Below are 24,127 nucleotides of genomic sequence, written 5' to 3'. Positions count from 1 at the left end.
TGAGGCATAAAATAGAACAAACAATACTGCTTCTGAAGAAAAGGGCTGGAAGTGTGAACAGGTAGCAGAAGTTACGATGCTGATTGTGTTCCAGGTGAATGCAGAGCATTGACACAAGAGTCCTGTGACGTGTCTGCGGTGTTAACTCAGGCCATGGAAGCCCTGCAGGACAGGCCTGTCTTATACAAGTAAGACTTAACTGCTTTGTCTCTGATTATTACCCTGGTTGTAGTAGTACCTGGCTCATGCCAGTGTTATGCTCAGTGATACTTCACTTCTCCACATGTGCTATTGGAGCACCAGGTTATTTGAATGCTCATGTAGTAAAGGGAAAACCAAGGTGCCCCTCCCTGCAGTGTGACTGTCTCTTAGTTATGTGGCAATCAGGTGGCTTAGCCAGTTTGCCATCTTATTAACTCCCTTAGATATGTTCATCACTAAAACTCCTATAGCAACACAGCCCTGAGAGAATGCAGTTATATAAACATTGTCTAGTATAGTTACTCTTAGATGAGAAAGGATATTCACAGTCAGGGTTCCATCAATTGGCATTTAAAAAAAAGATCCAGGTCTTTGATCTTATAAGTATGCATCTAAGATCTTCATAATAGTGCTTTGGGTTGGAACTCTGTGCATTTTAATTAGTTGATTTTTAAATTCTCTATCTTAATATTTATTACTCTAAACAAAAGCCAGTGCAGTTTTAAAGCTCTGGAGCATAATGAAAACCAGCTGTAAGGACAAGTGTTGATGCTGTGAGAGATGACCAGTGAGCACAGGATGCCCTTGTTTCTGCTACCTCAGAACTATGGTTTTAGGTGTGCATCGTCTTGCCTGGCTTTTTATGTGGTTGCTGGAGACCCAAACCTAGATCCTCATGGTTGTGTGGCAGGTCCTCTGTCAATGAGCCATCTTCACGGATCCCCAGTACTGAGCTTAAAATGGATTCTTGAGTCAGGTATACCAAACAAGCTTTGAGTCTCTGTGAGCTTTAGTTTCCTAGGTAGAATAAGGACAGTAACAGTGCCTGTCTTACGAGGCTGTGAAGGCCTTCTTCTGTTAGGTGCAGAATGTTAGACATTTCCAACCAGTGGGTAAGCAGGCAGAAAGCTGAGGTCTAAGCAGGGTTCTGTGGCACCAATAGGACAGCAGAGGGAAACTCAAGTCAGGCGGAAGGAGCAGACTTAATCTGAGAAGAGCAAAGTAGAAGGGTAGTAATAGGATCTGGAGGTTGTAAGGGGTGTTAGGAGGTTGAGCAGAAAAGCAGCCACGGAGACTGACCAGTCAGCAGACCAGGCTAAGAAATGAAGAGAAATCTGCCTTTTCTTGTGTAATTTTAGTGTGTCTGTCCACTGTGGGGTGCTTCCTGTTAGCCAACAGATAGCAATGTATGGACTTCATCTCAGCCCTCTCAAGTGATCTGTAACATGCAGAAGACAGTGTCAGATGATGTCCTTGAGAAAGTTGCCTATCTCATGTTTCTTAGTAATAACTGTAATTCTAATGTGTTACATTAATAAACCACTGTACCTTTCAGTTTCATTGTCAACTCAACACAAGCTGGGACCACCTAGACAGAGCTCCATGAGGAATTAATGTCTGACTGGCTGTGGATATGCCAGGGTAGAGTGGGATTGTCCTGACTATTGAGTGGGAAGACCACATGGGTGTGGTGGCACCATTGCATAGGCTGGGTGTGAACTGTGTAAGAGGGAAGAAGGCTGGCTGAGCTAAAGCAGCCAATGGGACAGCAAGCATGCTGCAAGGTGCGTCTTTGCTCTTGTCTGTGGACGCACAGTGACCTGCTCGGAGTCCTGCCTTGGCTTCCCAAAAGTGATGACTGAACTAATACACTCCTTTCTCTCCAAAGTTGCTGTTTTTTAATCTCAGCAACAGAAACGAAACCAGAACAGCATCATACACATAATTATTTTTAAACAAATTTCTAATTTTTCACCATTAGTAAACTGGAAGCGTACATGTTACCTCAGGGTAGGGGGGCATGGTGGGGGGGGGTGTAGGGGGCAGTGGCTTATACAAAACCCAGCCATCTTTTTTTTTAATGAATTTGTGTTGCATTCCAAAAAGGAGATTCTACAGTATTCTTTTTTTTTTTTAAATAATTTTAATAATTTTTATTTTTAATTTATGTGCACTGATGTTTTTTCTGCATGTATGTCTGTGTGAGGGTTTCAGATCCCCTGGGACTATAATTACAGACATCTGTGAGCTGAGACATGTGGGTGCTGGGAATTGAATCCAGGTCTTCTGGAAGAAGAGCCAGTGCTCTTAACTGTGGAGCCATCTCTCCAGCCCCTGTAGTATTCTTTTAATTTGATTTTTTGCCAAAATTTTAAAATATTTATGTATTTTGAATATTCACTCTTACAAAAGCTACACTTTGAAATTTTGACCTTTCTTGGGAAAGTCCTTTTTAAAAAGTTTTATCTGTCTCTAAAGTGGATGTTCCATGTCTAAGTGCTTCATGTTGTTTTTCTTAGATATATTTAACCTGAAGGATGATTTAGCATTAAATGAGACTGCGTGTTATTATACAGGTTCACTAAGCCTGATAAGCACACTCCCTTTAGAACTCTGACTGAGTGGGGTCATTTGTCTCTGGGATCATGGCCCAGTCCTAGAAACAGATGTTTCCTTATTACATATGGTGATGGGGAGGGAAGATTGGGTTTTTATGCTTACAAAGATGAAGGCTTGGGGGTATCAGTCATTGGATCATCCAGGAGGTTTTAGTTGGTAAAATTGCCAGAAAGATTTGTCTAGGTTAAATGTGTGTGGTTAAAGAGCACAAGGAAGAAAACAAACAGGAACTCTTTGATTCTCAGTTGTCTTAAAGTGTGAAAGTAATGCAAGCGTTTGTGCAGCATAGCTAAAGCTTTGCCTGGTGCTGCATTTCCCTTCCCTCTGCTGTGCTGCATCTGCAGAGATCTAGAGTGAACAGCCCTCAGAAGAGGGCCCTGTCCCTAAAAATGCTAGCTGTCTGTCATTTCACTCACTCCCCTTTCAGTTGGAAATAGTAAAATAGTAAGAATATCCAACAACATCCCTGTGTTTAACGGAACATGGACTTTTTCTTATATCTACAGCAGGATAGGGAAAGCAATGTAGGCTGAGAAAGTTATTTTTCTGGACTTCTTGAGGAAACTTTGGTTAAATTTTGTTTGTTAGTTATTGACCTCATTCCTAATATTTAGGCTGGTAGAATATTGTTTAGGATTTTAAAGTTGGTGGTATGGAATCTGCTGGCTTTACATTTTTAATTTCTTTAATTTCTTTAATTATAACTTTGAATTGGAGGGTATAAAGAATGACAATTATGTTAGGAAACAATAGCTCATTCTAGTCATCCCCACAAATTCATCCTGGGTCACGCTGCACTCTAGTCCATAGCTTTCTTTCTCTTGTCAGTTCTTCCACCATGGAAAGATTCCCCCGTTCCCAGCAAGAATGGGTGCCTTCTAATATAAGAGAAAAGGTGTTTACTGAGCACAGAATGCCAGTTAATGTAATATGTCTCATTGGAGTCAAAATAAACTTTTAAAAATTAGGAGCAATTTGGGTCAGTATTTGGTGCTAAGTTATAGTAACATAAGGAGAAATTTTTAATATGGGGAAAAAAGTCTTAGTATTTTTGGGCTATAGAATTCTAATCAGCATCTGAAAACTGGTATGCGACTTTCTGTAAACTTGGGGGCATCATGTTTTAGCTACCGTGAAGCCACACCAGCTGTTCCCAGTGTGGCTGCTTCTGCTACTACCTAGTCCCAAGCATTCTTTCTTTGAAGGAGCAAAATTTGTACCTTGATTGAATTTTTTAGAACACTAAAATGACTAGTAACTCTTAGTCTCGTCTCAATATAGCACTGCTTGAGGAGCGTGAACTTAGTGAAGGTCTCCTATCTTTCTGATCTTAGGCATGGAGTGAGGAGTCTGTTAGGGGAAATGTAGCTATTTCACATAATGTGTTTCTTGTAGGTATACCTTAGATGAGTTTGGAACGGCCAGGCGAAGTACTGTTGTTCGTGGGTTTATTGATGCTCTCACAAGAGGAGGCCCAGGAGGTACACCTAGACCCATTGAAATGCATTCCCACGACCCTCTGAGGTATAGTAATTGACTCTAGTAGAGGACTTGATACTTTTCCCTGGGGCATCTTTACTAACTGGTGTTTTTCTTTAGGTATGTAGGAGATATGCTGGCATGGCTCCATCAAGCTACAGCCTCTGAAAAGGAACATCTGGAAGCTCTCTTAAAGCACGTAACTGCACAGGGTGAGTGTCCTGACAGTTATTGTTAATGCTTAATAGAGAAAATGCACATGGCTTCTGTGTTTCCATTGCTGTCTTCTCTGAGATAAACATTTCACACTTAGATGACACATAATTATTCTGTTCTCTTTGCGCTCGTTCACATGTACACATGCACACACACACACACACACACACACACACACACACACACACACTACTTCTGCTTAGTAGATTGCTGTGCTGTCGTTTGTTGCTTAGGGTCTTCTTATCTTCTACTACACTGCTGCTTTCTGTTAACGCATGGCTGGAGTGCCTGGCATACATTAGCTCAGATCCTCAGCATCACACAATGCAGTGAACAGGCTGATTTTCAGGGGACTATTCTAAAGCTCTTTGTTTTCTTTTCTATTTTTTTGATAATTACCATGGGTACTTGGAATGTTTGGGTTTTAAGGGTTAGAGCAATGACTATATTCTAGAGTTGCTGATGTCAATAAAATTTCCAATTTTCTTAGTCATAACTTTCTTAAGAGTTATGTTAGCTACTTTTTTGGTTGTTGTGATAAAATTCATGACAAAAGCAACACATGGAAGGAAAGAATTCCACTGAAGCAGGAAAGGCATGGGAGCAGGAGAGGAAGATGGTTGGTTATAGCAGTTCACAGAGAGAGAGAGAGAGAGGGAGGGAGGGAGGGAGGGAGGATGCTCCATTATAGTGGTCCACAGTCAGGAAGCACAGAGTGATGATGCTGGTGTGCCTTGGGCACTCTTGTTCTTTTCCCATTTGGATCAGTTTGGGCCCAGTCCACATTTAGTATGAGTTTTCTGCCTCAGTTAAACTATTCTAAAAATGCCTTCACAGATACACCCTGATATTTGTGTCTTGAGTGATTCTAAAATCTAGTCAAATTGATGAGATCAAACATTACAAGAGACTTATATTAGAGCCTGGGGATTTAATGTGTAAGCTGAGGGTGTTTTGATTTTGATAGGAAGTAGGGAGAAATGCTGTTGTTGGTATCATCTCACTGGGTGGTATAGAGTGGCCATGCATCACTGTGGCTTTGGGAGAGGCCACACACAAGTTTGTGGTAGCACTTATGTCACAGGCTCAGCTCCTCAGTATTTAAATCTGGTGAAGCATGTATCTACAAAGTTTGTATTTTTTGTTTGTGTAAGACATGGTCTTACATGTCTTACTGTGTGCATCCAAGACTGGCCTCAGATTGTTATTCCTGCCTCAGTCTTCTGAGTGCTGGAATTATGGGCATGAACAAAATCTGTACTTTTTTTTCTTCTCTTGTTACCATCCTTATATTACCCAGTTTTAAAAGAATTCATTTCCAGACTGAGCATAGTAGTGCACACCCTTACTTGCAACACTCAGGAAGCAGAAGCTGTCAGATCTCTGTGAATTTGAGGCTAGCCTGATGTATACATAGTGAACTCTAGGCCAGCCAGGACTACAAGGTGAGGCCCTACCCCCTCCTCAAAGGGGGAATGGGAAGAAGGGATGTTTCATTGAAGGTGCCTTTAGAAAAGTTTATGTGAGAAGTATGTTTAGAAGTTTAAAGAGAAGTTATTGTTAGGTTAAATTCTGAGCCTCACCCTGAAAATGAAAGTGGTTGCCTGTCTGTCTCACCTTATAAATGTATAGTGCTCAGTAGTAATCAGCATACAGCAGTGTCAGTTTTTCCTGGGGTGGCATGATCAGTTTTAAGCCTTCTATTCTCGTTGTGTTAGCTTCCCTGTGCCTCAAGCGAAGCATTTGCAGAACTGTCCTGCTGTACCTTCCCCTGCCTCTTCCAGCTCACAGGACTCGTGTGGGGTTTCCTTTGTATCCCACTCAGGTTTTTCACAAGAGGGTTCTGTAGTTTTTGTTTTGTTTGTTTGTTTTTAAACTCTTGACTCTTTGGAAGCCCACCACCCAGCTCCCAAATAAATCATGCAGAATCTTATTCTGTCTTATGAATGCCCAGCCTTAGCTTGGCTTGTTTCTAGCCAGCTTTTCTTAAATTATCCCATCAATCTTTTGCCTCTGGGTTTTATCTTTCTCTAGTCTTAATAACTTTCTTTCCTTCTTACTCTGTGGCATGCTGTGAAGCTAGGTGGCTGGCCCCTGGAGTCCTTTGTCCTTTTCTCAACCTCCTGTCTATTCTCTCTGCCTGCCAGCCCCACCTATCCTTTCTCCTGGCTAGCTATTGGCCATTCAGCTCTTTATTAGACCAGTCAGGTGTTGTAGACAGGCACAGTAACACGGCTTCAGTGAGTTAAACAAATGCAACATAAAAAGAAAGCAACGCGTCTTTAAATCATTAAACAAATCTCCCATAGTGTAAACAAATGTAACACATCTTAAAATAATACTCTACAAAAAAACAAGCACTTTAAAAAAATAATACTCTACAACAATGTTCATTTTGTTAATCATCATTCACACAAATTGTCAGCATTTTGTAGACACATACTAGTTGCTAGCACCATTACAAACACGTCAAAAATTACACTTAGCAAAATGTTGCTATTTATTTTAAATGCATTTGTAACATTAATCAGGCATTTTAGGTATTTTTGATCAGTACTTCTTAAAGCTTACAGAAGTCAGATATGACTTGGGAAAAATAATTCTGTTGTACTTAATTTTAGGTGTTGAAGAAAATATTCAAGAAGTTGTTGGACATATCACTGAGGGTGTGTGTCGGCCTCTAAAGGTAAAGGGTTTTGTGGTTTCAGATATCTGACTAAAGTATTGACTTATTATTAGGAGTTCAGAGAAATTGATAAGTAACAGCTTGAAATCAAGCTAGAATTTTGTCAGAATAACAGATCAACTAGGCTGATATACTTAAATTGAAACCATTGCTTGCTCTCTAAGAAGATGGGAACAGCAGTAGTTTACATTTACAAACTGACTTTATAGGTTATGCTTCCTATGCCACTGGTAAGCAAGTGAGGAAAAGCATTACATTGGAACAGCAAGTGAATGAGTGTATTTAATGTATTGCCTCAAGCACAGGACCTTCCTTTTGTTTATCATACTAATAAATAATGACTAATCAAATATGAACATACTTCCCTGTTGCTGTTGCTGCCAAACTACTTGCCATGCGGGGGCAGGCTTTGAGTCAGCAGGTTCAGAACTCATTCTGCTCTTGTCCCAGTGCTCCACTTCTCTGTGCTACAGTGTGCTCACATGGGCCCTGCTCTCAAGTACCTCCTGTGGACAGTGGTGAGGGTAAAGTGAGGCACCTGCCGCAGACTGCGTTCCATTATGGAGTCACAGAAAGCTTGGCAGTGGACTGACTTCCCTTTAGTATGTCGACGTTAAGTTTTATGATTTATTCTTATAAACTGAACATTTTTTTTCTAAGATTTTTCTTTTGTTATTTTGGCCCAGGCAAACAAATCTCTGATGACCTACCTTTTGACAGTTTATTATGCTTATAAATTCAAATATCACCATAACTTGATAATAAATATTTGAAATTATTTTATGACTTCCACCAAATGAAATACTTCCTGCCATTGTAATGTTGAGACATTAATAATCTATATACATTTTAATTGTTTTGTATATTACTAGCAATTGTTAAAAAGATAAAAAGAGTGAAATTAAGCTCTTACCAAATATGATGGTGCATACCTATAATCCTAGGAGGCTAGTTTGAGACCAACATGGATGACATAGTAAGTTTGAGGCCAGTCTGCACAAAACAGAGACACCCTGCCTCAATACCACCACCCCAGAATTTTATTTATCTACAACTTCCCTTAATAGCAGCATCTATTATCATGTTTTTGGGAGATGTTTAGCTGCTTAAAAATTAAGGAGAATGAATTTTACATTGATGAGGTAAAGAAAGTAGATCACTAAGAAAAATATTAAGATGAAAGTTGTCTTGGTTATGGCTTCTATTGCTATGAGAATACCATGATCATTAGCAACCTGGGAAGAAATTGTTTATTTTGCTCATATTTCCACATCACAGTCTATCACTGAGGGAGGCCAGGACAGCAACCTAGAGGCAAGAATTGAGGTAGAGGCCATGGGTGGGTGCTGTGTACGGGCTTGCTCTCATGGCTTGTTCAGCCTGCATTGCTATACAGCCCAGGAACAACTGCCCATGGGTGGCCCTGCCTTCAGTGAGCTGGGCCTTCCCACATCAATCCTCAATCAAGAAAGTGCACCACAGATTGGTCCACAGGCCAATCTGGTGGGGAGATTTTTCTCTTTTGAGGTCCCCTCTTCCGAAACTTCTCTAGCTTCTGTCAGGTTGACAAAGAGCAGCTAGCACAGAAGCCTGTTTATTTCCATTTATTTGTCTGTTTAAGAAATCTGTAGTCTGTTCAAAACTGCTCCTATTGTTGTATGTAGGATGCTGTCTCCTTAGCATCAAACTCACAGTGACACTCCTGAACAGAGGCACCAGAATTTGTGAGTCTGTCTGCCTTCTTCAGATCCATGGGTTATAGCCCTTCCTCCCCATAAATGTTCCCTGTCTTCTAATTAAATCCTTAATGTGCCATGTGCTCTTGACCTCCCTAAATTATGAGTCCTGTGAAAATAGATATACAGAGAGATAAGAGGTGTGTGAAATGGAGCTGGGTAGCACATGGCTTGGAATGGGCCTTGTACTTTGCCTAGGCAGAGTCCATTACTCATTCCCTGTGAATTTAGGACATGGGAGCATCTGTGTCTCCCCCTCACACACCCCAACTCTGGTGTTAACAGGACAGCACTGCCCATTTCCCTGTGTCCTTGCTTTCCTGCTGTTAGATTCTCTGCATCCCATCTGCCCCTTTAAGCATCTGCCCAAGTCTCACTTGTCCCTCTAATAAGGACTGCGATTTACCAAGGATGTTAGAATTGTGCCATAAACTTCCTGTCTGTTCTCAAGCTTTGCCAAGGGCTTGCTCTCCACCACCGTCTCCATTCTGACTTCATCCTGTTGCTGTCACTACCATATCACTAGTCTCTTTTTTAGTTTTCATTTTTCTCTTGTTACAAAAATTGCATTTCCCCCAAGACTTTTGGTTTTGCTAAATGGCTGGTGTGTGTTGTGGCCTTTGTGAGAAAAGGCGTTCCTTTGTGTGGCATTGTCACACTCTTCTTTTCCCATGTCTGTGCTGTGTCTGCTGTGACTCCAGGGTGTCACTTTCCCCCAAGAGCTGAGAGAGGTGGGCTTTTGTCATTTCTGTCTTTCTTCCTCCTTCCTTCTTTCCTTTCTTCCTTTGTCTGTCCTTCTGCTGTCCTCACTTTCTTTCTAAAGGGAATAGGAATGAAGAATTAATATCTCTAAATTCCGTAAGACAGATTTCCACATAACTTACCTGGTGCTACATATCCATCTGTCCATCTGTCTACAGTTAATGTCCTGTATAGTTTAATAATTGTGTTACGATCTTAAAAGCATTATTTTTAGTGATGTAATATGTAATTATAATTGTGGGCGCTTGTTGACCAGCAGTCTAATCAGCCAGTGAACTTCAGGTTCAGTGAAAGATCTTGTTCAAAAAACAAGGTTGAGAGTGATGAAGAAAGACACCTTAGGTAGATTGCTGGCCCCTACACAGGCATGCAAGGACATTCACTACCTACATGTAGCTGTGCTCGTGTGGGCACATGGGCATGCATACACACACACACATGCACACACACACATGCATGCGCGGGTGTACACACACACACACAAATAAATGCATGAACACATGCACACCCCAAGAAAGGTGTTCATATGGAAATTGATGATTTTTAAATGTAAATGTCATTCCTTGTCTTACTGCCTCATGCAATATACAATATACACATGTATTTGCTAAGAGTATCTATATCCTGACATCAAAGAACAGAGAAACCTCAATCTCAGAGGGTTTATTGAGCATGTGTGGACTGTTGTACCACATGCTGCAGAGACTAAAGGAGGTAAGAAACAATGTTTAGAAAGCAGGAAGATGATACAGGAGGAGCAGTATAAGGATAGACAGACTAGATGGTGTGAGCGATGGGTGGTAGGAGTTGTTTAAGTAGAAGATTCCTGAAAAGAGCACATTCATCTTCACCTTAGGTCTGGCTCTGTCCTGGCAGCCTTACAGCTGGACAGATATGTTGATGTTAATTTATGGCTTTCCTAGTCTCTGCTAACAGGAACAAACAGTGGAATGCAGACAGAATTCTTTCTTTCCTTTTTATGAGTGGTGCTAACTAGGCATTTTAGGAATGCTGCAGCAGCTGCCTTTGCAGTTTAGTCTTAACTAGATCTTACACAGTGGTGCTGAACTGCAGAGTGGCCAGCCCTGCTGTAGTTTTCAGTATTGCCTGCTTTGAGCCAAATGTTGCAGATAGTGAGTCATTTTTAAGAATTTGTACTAAAATGTTTACATCTTATGACTTAATATGCAGAGTTTCTTCAGAAAGCATTTTTGATTCCTACAATAATGAAATTGAGTATTTTTATGTTGTTTATAACCCATCATTAATGAAGTAAAGGTATACTTTTAAGAAATAAATGCTCAGGGGCTTTTTGTTCTTGTTTCCATAGGTTCGAATTGAACAAGTAATACTTGCTGAACCTGGGGCAGTCTTATTATATAAAATTTCTAATCTCCTCAAGTTTTACCACCATACAATCAGGTAACTGAACAGTGATGTGCTTGTATCCCCTGGAGTGCTTCTCCTGTTTTCCTCTGTGTGTACCATGTGAGATCATCCATGGTTGTTACCTGTTTGTTTGTTCTCCCCTTCCTTTTCCATGAATGAACACACACACACACATGCACACACACAGAGAGAGAAAGAGAGAGAGAGAGAGGGGCACATATACAGAGAAACACATACACAGACACAGATCACACAGACATACACACACAGATATAGACACATAGATACACACACACACAGAGATCCACACAGAGACACATACAGTGTACATAACCAAATAGGTCTACAAAGTAAGCCTTGCTGCTTTAGTAAATGAGACCCATGGCAGCTGGAGCCATTGGGAACAGGTAAGGTAGGACATAATGAGTGTACTCTGTCATCTGGGCATCAGCATCCTCAATTCTTCATTAGCATTTAGTTTTGCATGAGTGATAACATGGACATGGCTTCATCTTCTCTCCAGAAAAGTAAGCTTATGTGTCTTACCTAAATATATTAAAATTGAAGTTCCTTGTAGTATATCAATGAGGGAAATAAGTGTATGTACTTATGTCCTTGCAAAAAAATTGAAATCTCTTTAGATGGATTTAACAATCATCTATTTAATAGAAAATTGAATATTACCAAATATGCTAATATAATTATTTCAAAATAGCAAAGTTTCATAACTAGTCTAAAGTATTCTGCTCCCTAAGCATCTATATGAATCTGAGTAACTATAGTTTGTACATATATTTATTGTTGATAGGATATGCTAGTTTTAATGAAAACAACTCAGTATTATACAATCTAATTATCAAATCAGTCAGAGCTATTGATTCGCTTACTTAAAATTAAAACCAGAGTTTTCTGTGTAATCAGCATGCATGTCTGCTATGCTAGAGAGGAAAGCATTTGCATGTCACAGATGTCAGTTCTGACCCGCTGCCTTGCTAAAGTATGTTATGAAATATTTGAAACATGATGCAGGTTGACTAACATTTCCCCGAATTCTTGGGACCAGAATTGTGGAATAGTTAGAAAAGCCTTTTTTCATCCAATACCCCTCATCTAAACACCCAGTTCCTGAGTGCTCTGAAATCAGAAGCTTTCTGAACAGTGACGTACACAGTTCCATATTTCAGATTCTCATACTATATGGATACTCCAACTTGAGTTTGCTTCCTTCCCTTTTTAATCCCCTTCCTCAAATGAAAAGAAAACTGACATTTTATATGAAACTAGAGTAGTATATAGATCACACACACTTACATTCAAGTTTGTTTTTGTTTTTATTGTAAGGTCTCACTATTGTAGCCCAGGTCAATCAATGTACTAGTATCTCCCATCCCCTTCCCCCATGGTGTGTATGCATATGTGTGATATATGCCCATCCTACGTGAGGAGGCCAGAGGAGAATGTCAGGGGACATCCTCTATCACTGTCTGCCTTATTCCCATGAGGACCTGCAGCTTGCCTTTTACGCTGATCACAGGGCTCCTGGGGCCCACAGTGCTGGGTTACAGGTACATGCAACCATGTATGGCCTTTATGTGGGTGCTAGAGGTTCAAACTCAGCCCCTCACGCTTGAAAACAAGCAGTCTTATTCATTGTGCATCGCTCCAACCCCCACACCTGAACCTCTTAAGGCACAGTGCTCAGTGATCTGAATTGTGTTAGCTTCAGTTTTGCAATCTGAAATGAAATATTCTTTTGTTTCAGTGCCATTGTTGGAAACAGTGCAGCTACTCTACTGACAACAATTGAAGAAATGCACTTGCTCAGCAAAAAAATATTCTTCAATAGCTTGAGTCTCCATGCAAGTAAACTGATGGACAAGGTGGGTGTGGTCAGCATCCCTGAGCTGCAGCCATTGTATTGAATAGGCTGCTTTTTTTTTTTTTTTTTTTTTTTAAGATTTATTTATTTATTTATTTATTTATTTATTTTATATAACCAAGTCCATTTAAATGAAAACAAACATTTATAGACAATATTTGGGAATTTGGGCTTCGTTCTTTCCAAACTACTCCCTGCTGGTAAGGGGTGCTGTCATGGGGGATTCTAAGAAGATTCAGAAATCCTGGCTGTAGTCTGTCAGGCTGCTTTGTCCAGCTGTTTTGAATGTAGGATCACCTGGTACTCTGTTTCAGGCGGTCTGGCTTGAGCAAACCACATTAGTCTGGAAAGAATCCACAGCTTTTCATTTTCTGTGGAAACAAAAATAGAAATCCTTTTCCCCAGTAACTTGTCCTTGAACTTAAATTTTGGAGTCAAAGCATTTTTTTAAATTTATTATTTTACATGTCAATCCCTCCCTCCCTCCCTCTCTCCCTCTCTCCCTTCTTCCCTCCCTCCCTTTTACCCTCTCTGCCCGAATGGGCTGCTTTCATGTTTTGACTTGAGTGATTTTTTTTCCCTCCTTCAAATTCATGTTGAGGAAGCTTAGTGTACCTCAAGTCATAGTTCATTTTTCTGGTTTAGCATAACTGTATCCTAATTGGAGAGAAATCTCAAGGTGAATTTTACTGCCTTGTTTTCTAAATATTTCAGTTTTAAATATTTTTCAATACAGAGTTTTCCAAATATGTGTAACTAAGATGAGCTGCCAGTGTGACACTGAAGCCTGGGACTCTTACAAGATGTTTTTCCAGATAGGTTCATAGTTTCACCTTCCAATGACACAGCTTTGTCTTCTATGTCATATACATGAACATTTTTGAACATAAATAGAAAAACTCCATGTCATAAACAAACAACAAAACACAAGAGACCTTGTCTGATTGAGCGTTGTAAGTCGAGCAGAGTTCTATAGCAGGAATCATTGTTCTTTATCAGCTTCAGGGTTCTGTTGCACATACTTCTATGGAGGCACCTTTTCTATCTCCCATCACAAGTTGATCCTTTTAGTATCAGAACATTGATACTTTTACTAGTGTTTTGTCTTGTATTCATGTGGCTATCCTTGCTTTCATTTGCCTATTTGCAAAGTGTATCTTTTTTATGTCCTTTTCCTTTGAGCTTGTTAGAAGACAACATGCAGTTTGAGTATGGTTTTGTAAATAATAATAATAATAATAATAATAGTAAATTCATCCTCCAGTCTTTGTCTTTTAATTAGTATATATAACCCATTTACATCTGGATGACTTCCTGAGAGTAGAATTTGTTTAGTTTGCTCTGTGTTCTACCTCTGAGTTTTCATCCCCTATCTCGCCACTGCTTCCTTTGCTTTCTCCCTCCTATACAGCTCTGTTCTTTCTTGTACTGGCGTCATCATAGACAGCAATGTGCTGCATCATCTGTACCATAATTTATAATTTTTTCTTCATGAAGTTGCCTTTTCATTCACAAAGAGAAAAATAAAATATAAACAAAACTACTAAAATAAATATTTTTGTCTTGATAGTATCACTTTCTCCTGCATCCTAAAGACCACTACTCCCAGAAATAGAATTCTTGGCTGACATTGTACTTCTTCCAACCCATAAGTATGTGACATCTAGTGCATTCTGGTGACACATTGGTTGTTAATCTTAATGAGTTACAGAAGGTTGTGAGCCACCGTGCAGGCTGGTAATTGAATCTAGGTGCTGTGGAAAGATTGACCTGTGTTCCTCACCACTGAGCCATCTCCCCAGCTGTCTTTTGAGTTGTGCTGTCTCCGTGGAGACCACAGCAGATTTGTGTAGGGATTCAGTCAGCTGCTTAGCCATTGAGATCAATGTTCATCATATTTGGGAGGTCATCTGTCATTGTTTCTTCAACTGTCCTGTTCCTTGTTCTTAGTTTCTTTTGGACTTTGCATTATGCTGAGGTTGGTGACAGGGTCCCATGGGTCTCTGTTTATTTTCATTTCTTTCTATTACACAGACCAGATAGTCTCCAATGGCCCCTCTTCAAGTACAGTGGCCACTCTTTGTGCCTGATGAACCCAGGTAGCAAAATTTTCTTTGAGTTGTTTTATTCACCTGTAGCATTTTTGTTTAATAGTGTCTACTGTGTCCATTGTTTTCATCCCCCCCGTTTGGTTGTCACAGACCATATTTCCTTGTTTGTATGTGTGTCTCATAACTTTTTCTTGCTAATCCTACTTTCATAAAAGAAAGTATTTTCACAGGTCACACTGCCATTCCTACTGATGCCAGTTATTCATTAACTTTTATGCATGAAAAGTTCTTAAATGAATCCTGACCTTTCAAAGTTTTCTCTTTTTCTAAGACTGCCTGACATAGGCTATAGTTTCTTACAAAGACTCTAATTTCCAAATTTTGTTTCATTTACAATACTTGTCTGTTAAAGTTTTAAAAAAAAAAAAAAAAGCACTCTGGTATCCTTTTAAAGTTTTATAGGCAGTCTCAAACTTAAGTTTCCGTATTGAAAAGAAATGAGTAAAAAGGAAGCTCACAGGGGCCCTCTGGTGGTGCTTCCTTGCAGCAGTGACATGTTAGGCCTAGCTTCCCTTCCTAGGTAACTTGGGCCTCTCTCTGGTCAGCAGCTGAGGCAGGATTCCATCTCGTCCATCAGAGCTTCTCTGATGCTCTGAGGACTTAGCCTTCCCAAGGTCACACAGTGACTTAAGTGGTAGATCCAGGATTTGAACTTATCTTTCAAAATTTTAGTGGTACTTTATTTTTTATGAACTGCTTTTTAAAGTGCATAACTTACGGGTCAACCTGGAGTTCTCCAGGGCCCTTGATAGAGAACAGTGTCAAGAGCCCTAACCTAGACACTGAGCCCTGGAGTGGATGATGGTTCTCAGTGGTATAGCATTTCTTAGTGATACTGCATCTGTGGGGATTTCTTTATTCTTATAATTTGGGCTAAAAATAAAATCAGGTTATATTCAATATGTAACAAATGTAATTCTAGAATTCAAGTAAATTCCAACTTTTCTCATAAATTCTTGAGCTTTAATGTAGAAAGTTATAATAATAACTCCGGGTAGGCTGGTAAGGCCTTGTCACTCTGAGCAGCATACTTTACAATAGATAAGTTGTAAGTTTTTAATACATTAGACAATGCAGTATGTTACACATGAGTTTTTACCCTGAGCCCTTTGTGTGCTTTAAACTCCCTGAAGAGAACATGGGTGGAAGGTAAACTGTTCTTTTGGTCCAGGTTGAGCTTCCACCCCCTGACCTTGGGCCCAGTTCTGCCCTGAATCAGACACTCACTCTACTGCGGGAGGTTCTGGCATCACACGATTCTTCAGTTGTCCCCTTGGATGCTCGGCAGGCTGACTTCGTGCAGGTAATTTGTAAATTCTTTGATTGCTTGCTCACCCTCTATTAGACAGTCAGATGTCGGCATATGTGACCATACACTTTGATAATCCCTGTATTGTTGATTTTTCTTCAATATTAAATCAGTTCTTGATTTTAAAGGGTAATTCAATGATGTATATATTTACATTATCTGATTTTGCTATTAAATCTTTCCTTCATGTACTTTTATAAGTTGGCTGTCTTCTAGTTAGTTTTACATTTAATTCTGAAAGGCTGTAACCCCAGGACCAGGTCATAATTAAGAAATAAGAATTCATTTCCTTTACATTTACAGGTTTTGTCCTGTGTCTTAGATCCTCTCCTCCAAATGTGTACAGTATCAGCCAGCAATTTAGGCACAGCTGACATGGCTACATTCATGGTCAACTCACTGTACATGATGAAGACAACATTGGCTCTGTTTGAGTTCACCGACAGGCGCCTGGAAATGCTTCAGTTTCAGGTAAAGTTTGCTAGGCTTTTCTTTGATCCTGCTTTTTCAGTATGATAGCTTTAAGTTACTAGCTTTTGAAAAATGTTGATGACCTGACTTCATGAACTCCTTTAGGGGCATGTACACACACACACACACACATGCACACACACACGTTCTGGTTTTCAGCTTTAAAGAATCCAGAATGTGAAATGGTTAAGAAAATTGATCAGATCATAGTATAAGGTGGTATAAGGAAGCCCTCTGATTCATTTGAGTGTTCAGTGCTGTGTGCAGATGTTGTGATATATAGTAATTCACAAGCCAGGTAGCTGGTGCACCATGTGTTACACAGGCCAGACACATTTTATACATGTGTAAAGCAGTATTAAATGCTATGGTTTAACAGTCACTCTTCCTGTAAGCCAGCTGGTGTCTCTAAAAAGTCTGTATGATGACTAAGTCAAAGCCATTCTTAAGGTACCTAGTGACATAATACTTGTAGATGCAGTGTTCAAGGGAACAAACTAAAGCAAAAGGCCCCAAATGTCTGTCACTAAAAGCTCATTATTATTTGGTTTTCAGTAAATCCAAGAAGTAAGGACTCTTAATTGTACTTCCTTGGGAATTTTCATCAAAAAAAAAAAAAAAAAAATGTGGCAGACTTCTTAGTGGGAGAATACAGGTGCAGGAGTTGCTTGAACTATGCAGGCTTTCATGTGGTGGCAGAAATGAGAGTTGATGGGCGCTTAGTGTTACTGGCAAACAGATTGGTAAAACTGGGGACACTTTGTGGTGTGGAAGGGAAGTAGGACCTAGAAAATGGGAAGAGCAGCTTCTCATTGGTGCTTTCCTTCAGGCACCCCATTCCTGAGCTGCAGCGCCACTGCCCACCAGGGTTCCTCAGAGATTGGGCTGTGCAGGGCAGGGAATGGAGGGGAGGCTCAGAAGGTAGCTGTTAAGCCCTTATTATTCCTGAGTAGTTCATTTTGCTTGATAGTTGTGACTTGTTTGAGTTCTGCTTTTGAAATAGCTGAACAGCAACGCCTGTTCCTTAGCTCATGGCCAGCACTAGGGTCATCTTTAGTCGTAACTTCTTAAGTGGTAGGGATTTCTTTGAGAGGGAAGAAAAATCTGTTGTGGAGGCTTGGGCCCTATTGTCTTGGTCACAACCAGACAAGGCCTCTATGACAGTGCCAGTGTGCTCTGCTTTTACTCCTGTCACTGTTAGTTCTTACCTAACATGATTTTTCTGCTGTATTTCATTTTAGATTGAAGCCCATTTGGACACTCTTATAAATGAGCAAGCCTCTTATGTTTTGACTCGAGTTGGCTTGAGCTATATCTACAATACTGTACAGCAACATAAACCTGAGCAGGTGAGCATCCACCACTTGCCCTGGCATAGGGCAGCTCAGGGGTGGCTCCTGGAAATGGACTCTACATTTTGATCTTGGCTGTGCCGCTGATTAGCGGTCCTCTATGTCCATGTCCCCCGCTGAGGCAGGGCTAATCATAGTGTCTGTCATAGGGGCAGGAGAGTGCCTAAAAATGCAAATGATTCTGTTAGAAGTAATGAAAATACTTATGAATTAGTAACATAAGATATAACTGCACAGAAATGAGTATTATGAAGTATACAAGATGTTCTTACTGGTATTCTGGGCTGAAATGATCTTACAGAACACTAATAGTAATAGGTCCTGGAGCGGTGGGAAACCCTAACATAAAGTAAGATTAGAAGGTTGCCCAAGTTCAGAAAATATGTAGGTGCTTCCAAAGAAAAGTGCTTTCTCTTAAGTGCAGTAAGAGGAGAGCCATCGATGGGGAGCAAACAAAAAAAAAAAAAAAAAAAAAAAATAAGGTGCCTTAAAAAGAAAGGACTTCTCTGTGTTTTGCTGTAGCTGATTGACAGGAAGCCAGCTCCTACTATTCTCTGTTTCCTGAAACACTGTGGCTCCAACCTCACCAGCATCCTACAAGTGTTAGTCAGTTGCTTTTCTTGCTTTGAGTAACCCTCAAGTGTGGTGGATAAATGTATGGTTTTCTCCTCATTTATGGCCCTACTCTTACTTAGTTAAGAGGAAACAACTTTCTTTGAGAGCACCTATATGATTTTTCTGAAGGTGGGCAATCTTCTAATAGACCATTTTTATAACTTTTTTGTAGGGATCTTTAGCCAGTTTACCCAACCTAGATTCTGTGGCACTGAAGGCTGCAATGGTAAGTGTATAACAGAGCATTTCAAGTTGATTTCCTTAGGGATTGCTAGCTGCAGTTTACTGTGCGGTGATAATGTCCTGGTGATAGTTTTTATCTCTTGATGTATCCTGTTCAATTTGAGCTTGATAATAGCTCTTACATGTCTGCTCCTTTTATCAGCTCTGACCGGGATTTACCCTTGTTGTAATCTTCCATCATACCTCATTCAAGTCACCAGTAGTACGGTTTAGGATTCTTCATTTTCAGGGTTAGTTCTGACACATGAAGTTAGGCTGTGAATTACAGACACACTGTCTTTCTTTCAGTATGAGCACCATTAGGGGTTGTATGTTCTTCTGTACTATACTACTCTGTGCATGAATTTGCATATACTGTGCATATCTCTGCATGGCATGACTTATAAGTCACATAGCCCTGTCACTCATAAGATAACCCCTCTACAAGTTTCACAGCAGTACTCTTGCTCTAACTTTTTAATTCATCCACCTTGGAAGTCAGCTTCCAGAGTGTGGAGCCTTGCTTACTGCAGTTACCATGTGTCCTGACTTCTTCAGATAATTCCTAACAAACTGAATGGCCTCCAATGAATAAATAGCAAAGATGCCCTCCATATCACTGTCTTAGTTTTTAACTTTTGCTGTTGCTAGGATAAAATATTCTGATGACATCAACTTAAGGGAGAAAGGGTTTGTTTTAACTCACAGTTAAAGGTGAGTATTTGAAGCAACTGGTCACTGCAGTCCTCAGTCAGAAGAGAGCAATGAATGCATACACATCTAGCTCCCTCTCTGCTGGTCATGTGGTCCCACTCCAAGAAATGGTATTGCCCAGTCTCGGTATGGGTCTTCTCACAATTAACCCAATTAAGAACTTTTCTCATGCCCACAGCCCAGCCTAATTTAGATAGTCCATTGTTGAGACTCCTGGCCAGCTGAATCCTGGTCCTGCCAAACAGACAATTGAAATAAACCATCTCAACTGCCGGGACTAGAAGTAACTAAAGGCTTGTAAAGTAACAGTCATAGACAGTCTATAGTTCAGAGCCCTACATGAGACAGATAGGGCAAAGACCCCACAGAGACGTAACAATCATAGCATATACACCCAGTGAAAATTGTACTAGCAAACTAGAGTTTCAGAGGAAATTTTGTGTTTAAAATTTCTTATGACAGTGACTGAATTTCAGGTTCACTTAAAAAGACCCAAGTTTCTTAGACAGTTATTTGTAAGGTTGAGAGCCTCAGTTGGTTCCCAGTACCCACTTAAAAATCTGTTATGGGACCTGGTGGTAGTGGCACACGTCTTTAATCCCAGCACTTGGGAGGTAGAGGCAGGAGGATCTTTGTGAGTTGGAGACCAGCCTGTTCTACAAATTGAGTTCCAGGACATGCTCCAAAGCTACAGAGAAACCCCCTCCCATCCCCCCACCCCTGAAAAAAAAACCAAAAAGCTGGATGTGGTGGCACATGCTTGTAGTCCCAGTGCTGGGAGGAGGAGAGGGAGATAGAAGGATCCCTGGGGCTCACCATCTGGCAAATTCTAGGCTACTAGAGAAAAAAAGATGAATGGAACCTGAAGAACAGTGCCCAAAGCTGTCCTCTGTCCTCTATGTATACATGCATACTCGTACACAGGCACCCATGAACACATGTTCACACAGTAACAAGCAATCACACAAAATGAAAATTGTGTGTAAACGCTGACTAATTTCTATTCCTTGCCAACTCTTCCAAACCTAGGTCCAAATAAGTTTAATATAGACATGTTTTAGGGTGTTTCAGTTATAATGTTTTAGGAAGTGTTCATTTGAACAAATTCCCCTAGACAAGTATAATGGGGGTGTTTCTGAAGTTTTAATGCTCCCTAGAAGTGGCTGTTCAGTAGCTCCTTAGCCAGTCCATACATTTCATGTCGCATTCTTCTCCCAGGCTCAGTTTGACCGCTACCTGTCAGCCCCAGACCACCTGCTGATGCCACAGCTCAACTTCCTACTCAGTGCCACGGTAAAGTAAGTGTCTCCTCTGAAGGATGTGGAGAGATTCATAACATTGTAAACATCAATTTTTTTTCTTGAATATGTTATTTTCAAGACTGAGACATTTGCCTTTGAAGAGTTATAATTTTCAGTGTTTTTCCTACCTTAGTGCCCCAAGGAATTAACCTTGGTAATATTTATTACTTCTCTGTATTTTCCTCTAAAATCTCTTAATAATATATAATTTTATTTTGCTAATGGTTTTTAATTGCTCTGACTACAATTGGAGTTACACAGACACGATACCAAATTTCTTTATATTCTAAACATGTCAAGGGAGTATTAATAATATATACTGTTTTGTGTCTTATTGGTTTTCTGTAGCTCTAAAACTATTAAATATTACAGATTTCTCCTTGATTTAGAGTGGGTATTCATCCATGGTGGTAAAACTATCTTAAGTTAAAGTGTAGTTAATGGCACTGAACATCATAGTTCAGAGCAAAACACACATGGATCACACTAGCATGGTGTCAGGGCACATGGCTCACACTAGCATGGTGTCAGGACACATGGATCACACTAGCATGGTGTCAGGATACATGGATCACACTAGCATGGTGTCAGGGCACATGGCTCACACTAGCATGGTGTCAGGATACATGGATCACTCTAGCATGGTGTCAGTGCACATGGACCACATTAGCATGGTGTCAGTGCACATGGACCACATTAGCATGGTGTCAGGATACATGGTTCACACTAGCATGTTGTCAGGGCACATGGCTTACACTAGCATGGTGTCAGTGCACATAAGATCACACTAGCATGGTGTCAGGGCACATGGATCACACTAGCATGGTGTCAGGGCACATGGCTCACACTAGCATGGTGTCAGGACACATGGATCACACTAGCATGGTGTCAGGATACATGGTTCACACTAGCATGTTGTCAGGGCACATAGCTTACACTAGCATGGTGTCAGTGCACATAAGATCACACTAGCATGGTGTCAGGGCACATGGATCACACTAGCATGATGTCAGTGTACATGGATCACACTAGCATGGTGTCAGGGCACATGGGTCCCCAGGCTCTGAGTTCACTGAGGTATACACAGTATTTCATCCTCTTTTCTTTTCCTTTTTTTTTTTTTTTTTTTTTTTTTTTTTTGGTCTTAAGGCTTTCAAAGGAGAGTTTGATTGGACATTTAGTCTTTTTTTTTTTTTTTTTTTTTTTTTTTTTTTTTTTGCATATAGAGTATTTTTTATTTAATTTTATATAACAAAGTCCAATTAAATGAGAACAAACATTTATACACAATATTTTGGAATTTGGGCGTCGTTCTTTCCAAACTACTTCCTGCTGGTAAGGGGCGCTGTCTAGGGGGATTCGAAGAAGATTCAGATATCCTAGCTGTAGTCTGTAGGGCTGTTTTGTCCAGCTGTTTGGAATGTAGGATCAGCTTGTACTCTGTTTCAGGCGGTCTGGTGTGATCAAACCACATTAGTCTGGAAGGAATCCACATCTTTTCATTTTCTGTGGAAACAAAAATAGAAATACTTTTCCCCAGTAACTTGTTCTTCAACTTAAATTTTGGAGTCAAAGCGTTTTTTTTTTTTTTTTTTTTTTTTTATTATTATTATTATTTTACATGTCGATCCCAGTTCCCTCTCCCTCCCTCCCTCCCTCCCCCCAAGCCCTCCCTCCCTCCTTCCCTCCCTTTTGCCCTCTCTACCCTCTCCCATGCACTCTAAACACCCTCCCCTCCCAACCCCCCACCACAATACAATATGTAGGGGAATGCCATCCAGTTGGGGTCATGTAGATCTGACAGGTCCTGTGAAGTAGGGACTAGGGCTTCTCTCCTATCTCTAGAATAAGGCAGTTATCCCTCCATGGGGGATATGTTTGCAAAGTCCTTTTGTGCACCAGGGATACATCCTGGCTCCACTGTCTGAGGTCTCTTAGACTGCTCAGACCTTCTGGCTGAGACCCATATTCAGGGGAGTCCGAGTCAGACCTCTGTTGGCTTCCCAGCTATCAGTCTAGTGGCCCTTAGCTCCTCCTTGTTCAGGTAAGCTGTCTCTATGTACTTCTACCGCATGGTCTTGTCCTCTCCATCTGCTTCTGGGTTCTAGTTTGACTCAGTGTTTATGTATGGGTGTTTGCTCCTGTTTTCAACAGGCATTAGTTGAGGACTCCATGGAGAAGTTAGTTGTTGATCTCACTCTCCGGGAAGGGCATTTATGATAGCCTTTCCACGGAAGCTGAGATTGTTAGTTGTGAGCAGTCTTGTAGTTCCCTCGACCTTTCTTTGTGTTCAACTTTATCTTCAAACCAATATTGGCTCCCTCTTTTATGTTCTCTCTCTCTGTCTCTGTCTCTCTCTCTCTTTCCTATTTTCCATTCCTAACCAGGCTCAATCCTCCTAGTCACACATGCCTTCCTCTCCTCCCTCTCATTTTCTCCTACTTCTCTCTCCATTAGCTGTCCTCCCCCACTATACCTGAGGTCTGGGGGACTTGTCCCTTCCCAGTTCTGTGAGGGACTTTATATGAATCTCTTAGAATACAACTTGTATCCTAGTTCCTCTGGTGATGTGAATTATAGGCTGGTGATCATTTGATCTAGGTCTAAAATCCATATATGAGTGAGTACATACTGTGTTCCTCTTTTTGTGACTGGGTTACCTCATTCAGGATGGTTTCTTCAAGTGCCATCCACTTGCCTGCGAATTTCAAGATACCATTATTTTTTTCTGCAGAGTAGTATTCCATTGTGTAGATGTGCCACATCTTCATTAACCATTCTTCAATTGAAGGGCATCTAGGTTGCTTCCAGGTTCTTGCTATTACAAATAGTGCTGCTATGAACATAGTTGAACAGATGTCTTTGTTGCATTGATGTGAATCCTTTGGGTATATGCCTAAGAGGGGGGATTGCCGGGTCCTGTGGTAAACTAATTCCCATTTTCCTGAGGAACCGCCATACTGATCTCCAAAGTGGCTGTATGAGTTTGCACTCCCACCAGCAGTGGAGGAGTGTTCCACTTTCTCCACATCCTCTCCAACATAAGTCATCACTGGTGTTTCTAATTTTAGCCATTCTGGCAGGGGTAAGATGGTATCTCAAAGATGTTTTGATTTGCATTTCCCTGATAGCTAAGGATGTGGAGCATTTTCTTAAGTGTCTTTCAGCCTTTTTGATTTCCTCCATTGAGAATTCTTTCTTCAGTTCTGTACCCCATTTTTTAATAGGGTTATTTGGTGTTTTGTTGACTAGTTTCTTGAGTTCTTTGTATATTTTGGAGATCA

At 40.5% G+C, this 24,127-nt stretch overlaps 1 protein-coding gene across 1 annotated transcript in view; it reads left to right on the top strand.

Moving 5' to 3' along the window:
- Nucleotides 1-24,127, top strand: part of Cog6 (component of oligomeric golgi complex 6) — a 51,006-nt gene that overhangs the window by 13,995 nt on the left and 12,884 nt on the right. The window contains exons 8-18 of the mRNA XM_051176918.1: nucleotides 95-188; nucleotides 3,997-4,125; nucleotides 4,201-4,292; nucleotides 6,918-6,982; nucleotides 10,811-10,902; nucleotides 12,632-12,749; nucleotides 16,031-16,162; nucleotides 16,472-16,639; nucleotides 17,881-17,988; nucleotides 18,779-18,832; nucleotides 20,761-20,840. Of these exons, the coding sequence (XP_051032875.1) occupies nucleotides 95-188; nucleotides 3,997-4,125; nucleotides 4,201-4,292; nucleotides 6,918-6,982; nucleotides 10,811-10,902; nucleotides 12,632-12,749; nucleotides 16,031-16,162; nucleotides 16,472-16,639; nucleotides 17,881-17,988; nucleotides 18,779-18,832; nucleotides 20,761-20,840 (1,132 nt within the window). The remainder of the gene's footprint in view (nucleotides 1-94; nucleotides 189-3,996; nucleotides 4,126-4,200; nucleotides 4,293-6,917; nucleotides 6,983-10,810; nucleotides 10,903-12,631; nucleotides 12,750-16,030; nucleotides 16,163-16,471; nucleotides 16,640-17,880; nucleotides 17,989-18,778; nucleotides 18,833-20,760; nucleotides 20,841-24,127) is intronic.

The sequence above is a fragment of the Phodopus roborovskii genome, unplaced genomic scaffold (assembly GCF_943737965.1).
Source record: "Phodopus roborovskii unplaced genomic scaffold, PHOROB, whole genome shotgun sequence".
Classification (NCBI taxonomy): domain Eukaryota; kingdom Metazoa; phylum Chordata; class Mammalia; order Rodentia; family Cricetidae; genus Phodopus; species Phodopus roborovskii.
Note: the sequence above shows the minus strand (reverse complement) of the source record. Positions and strands in the feature narration are given on the sequence as shown.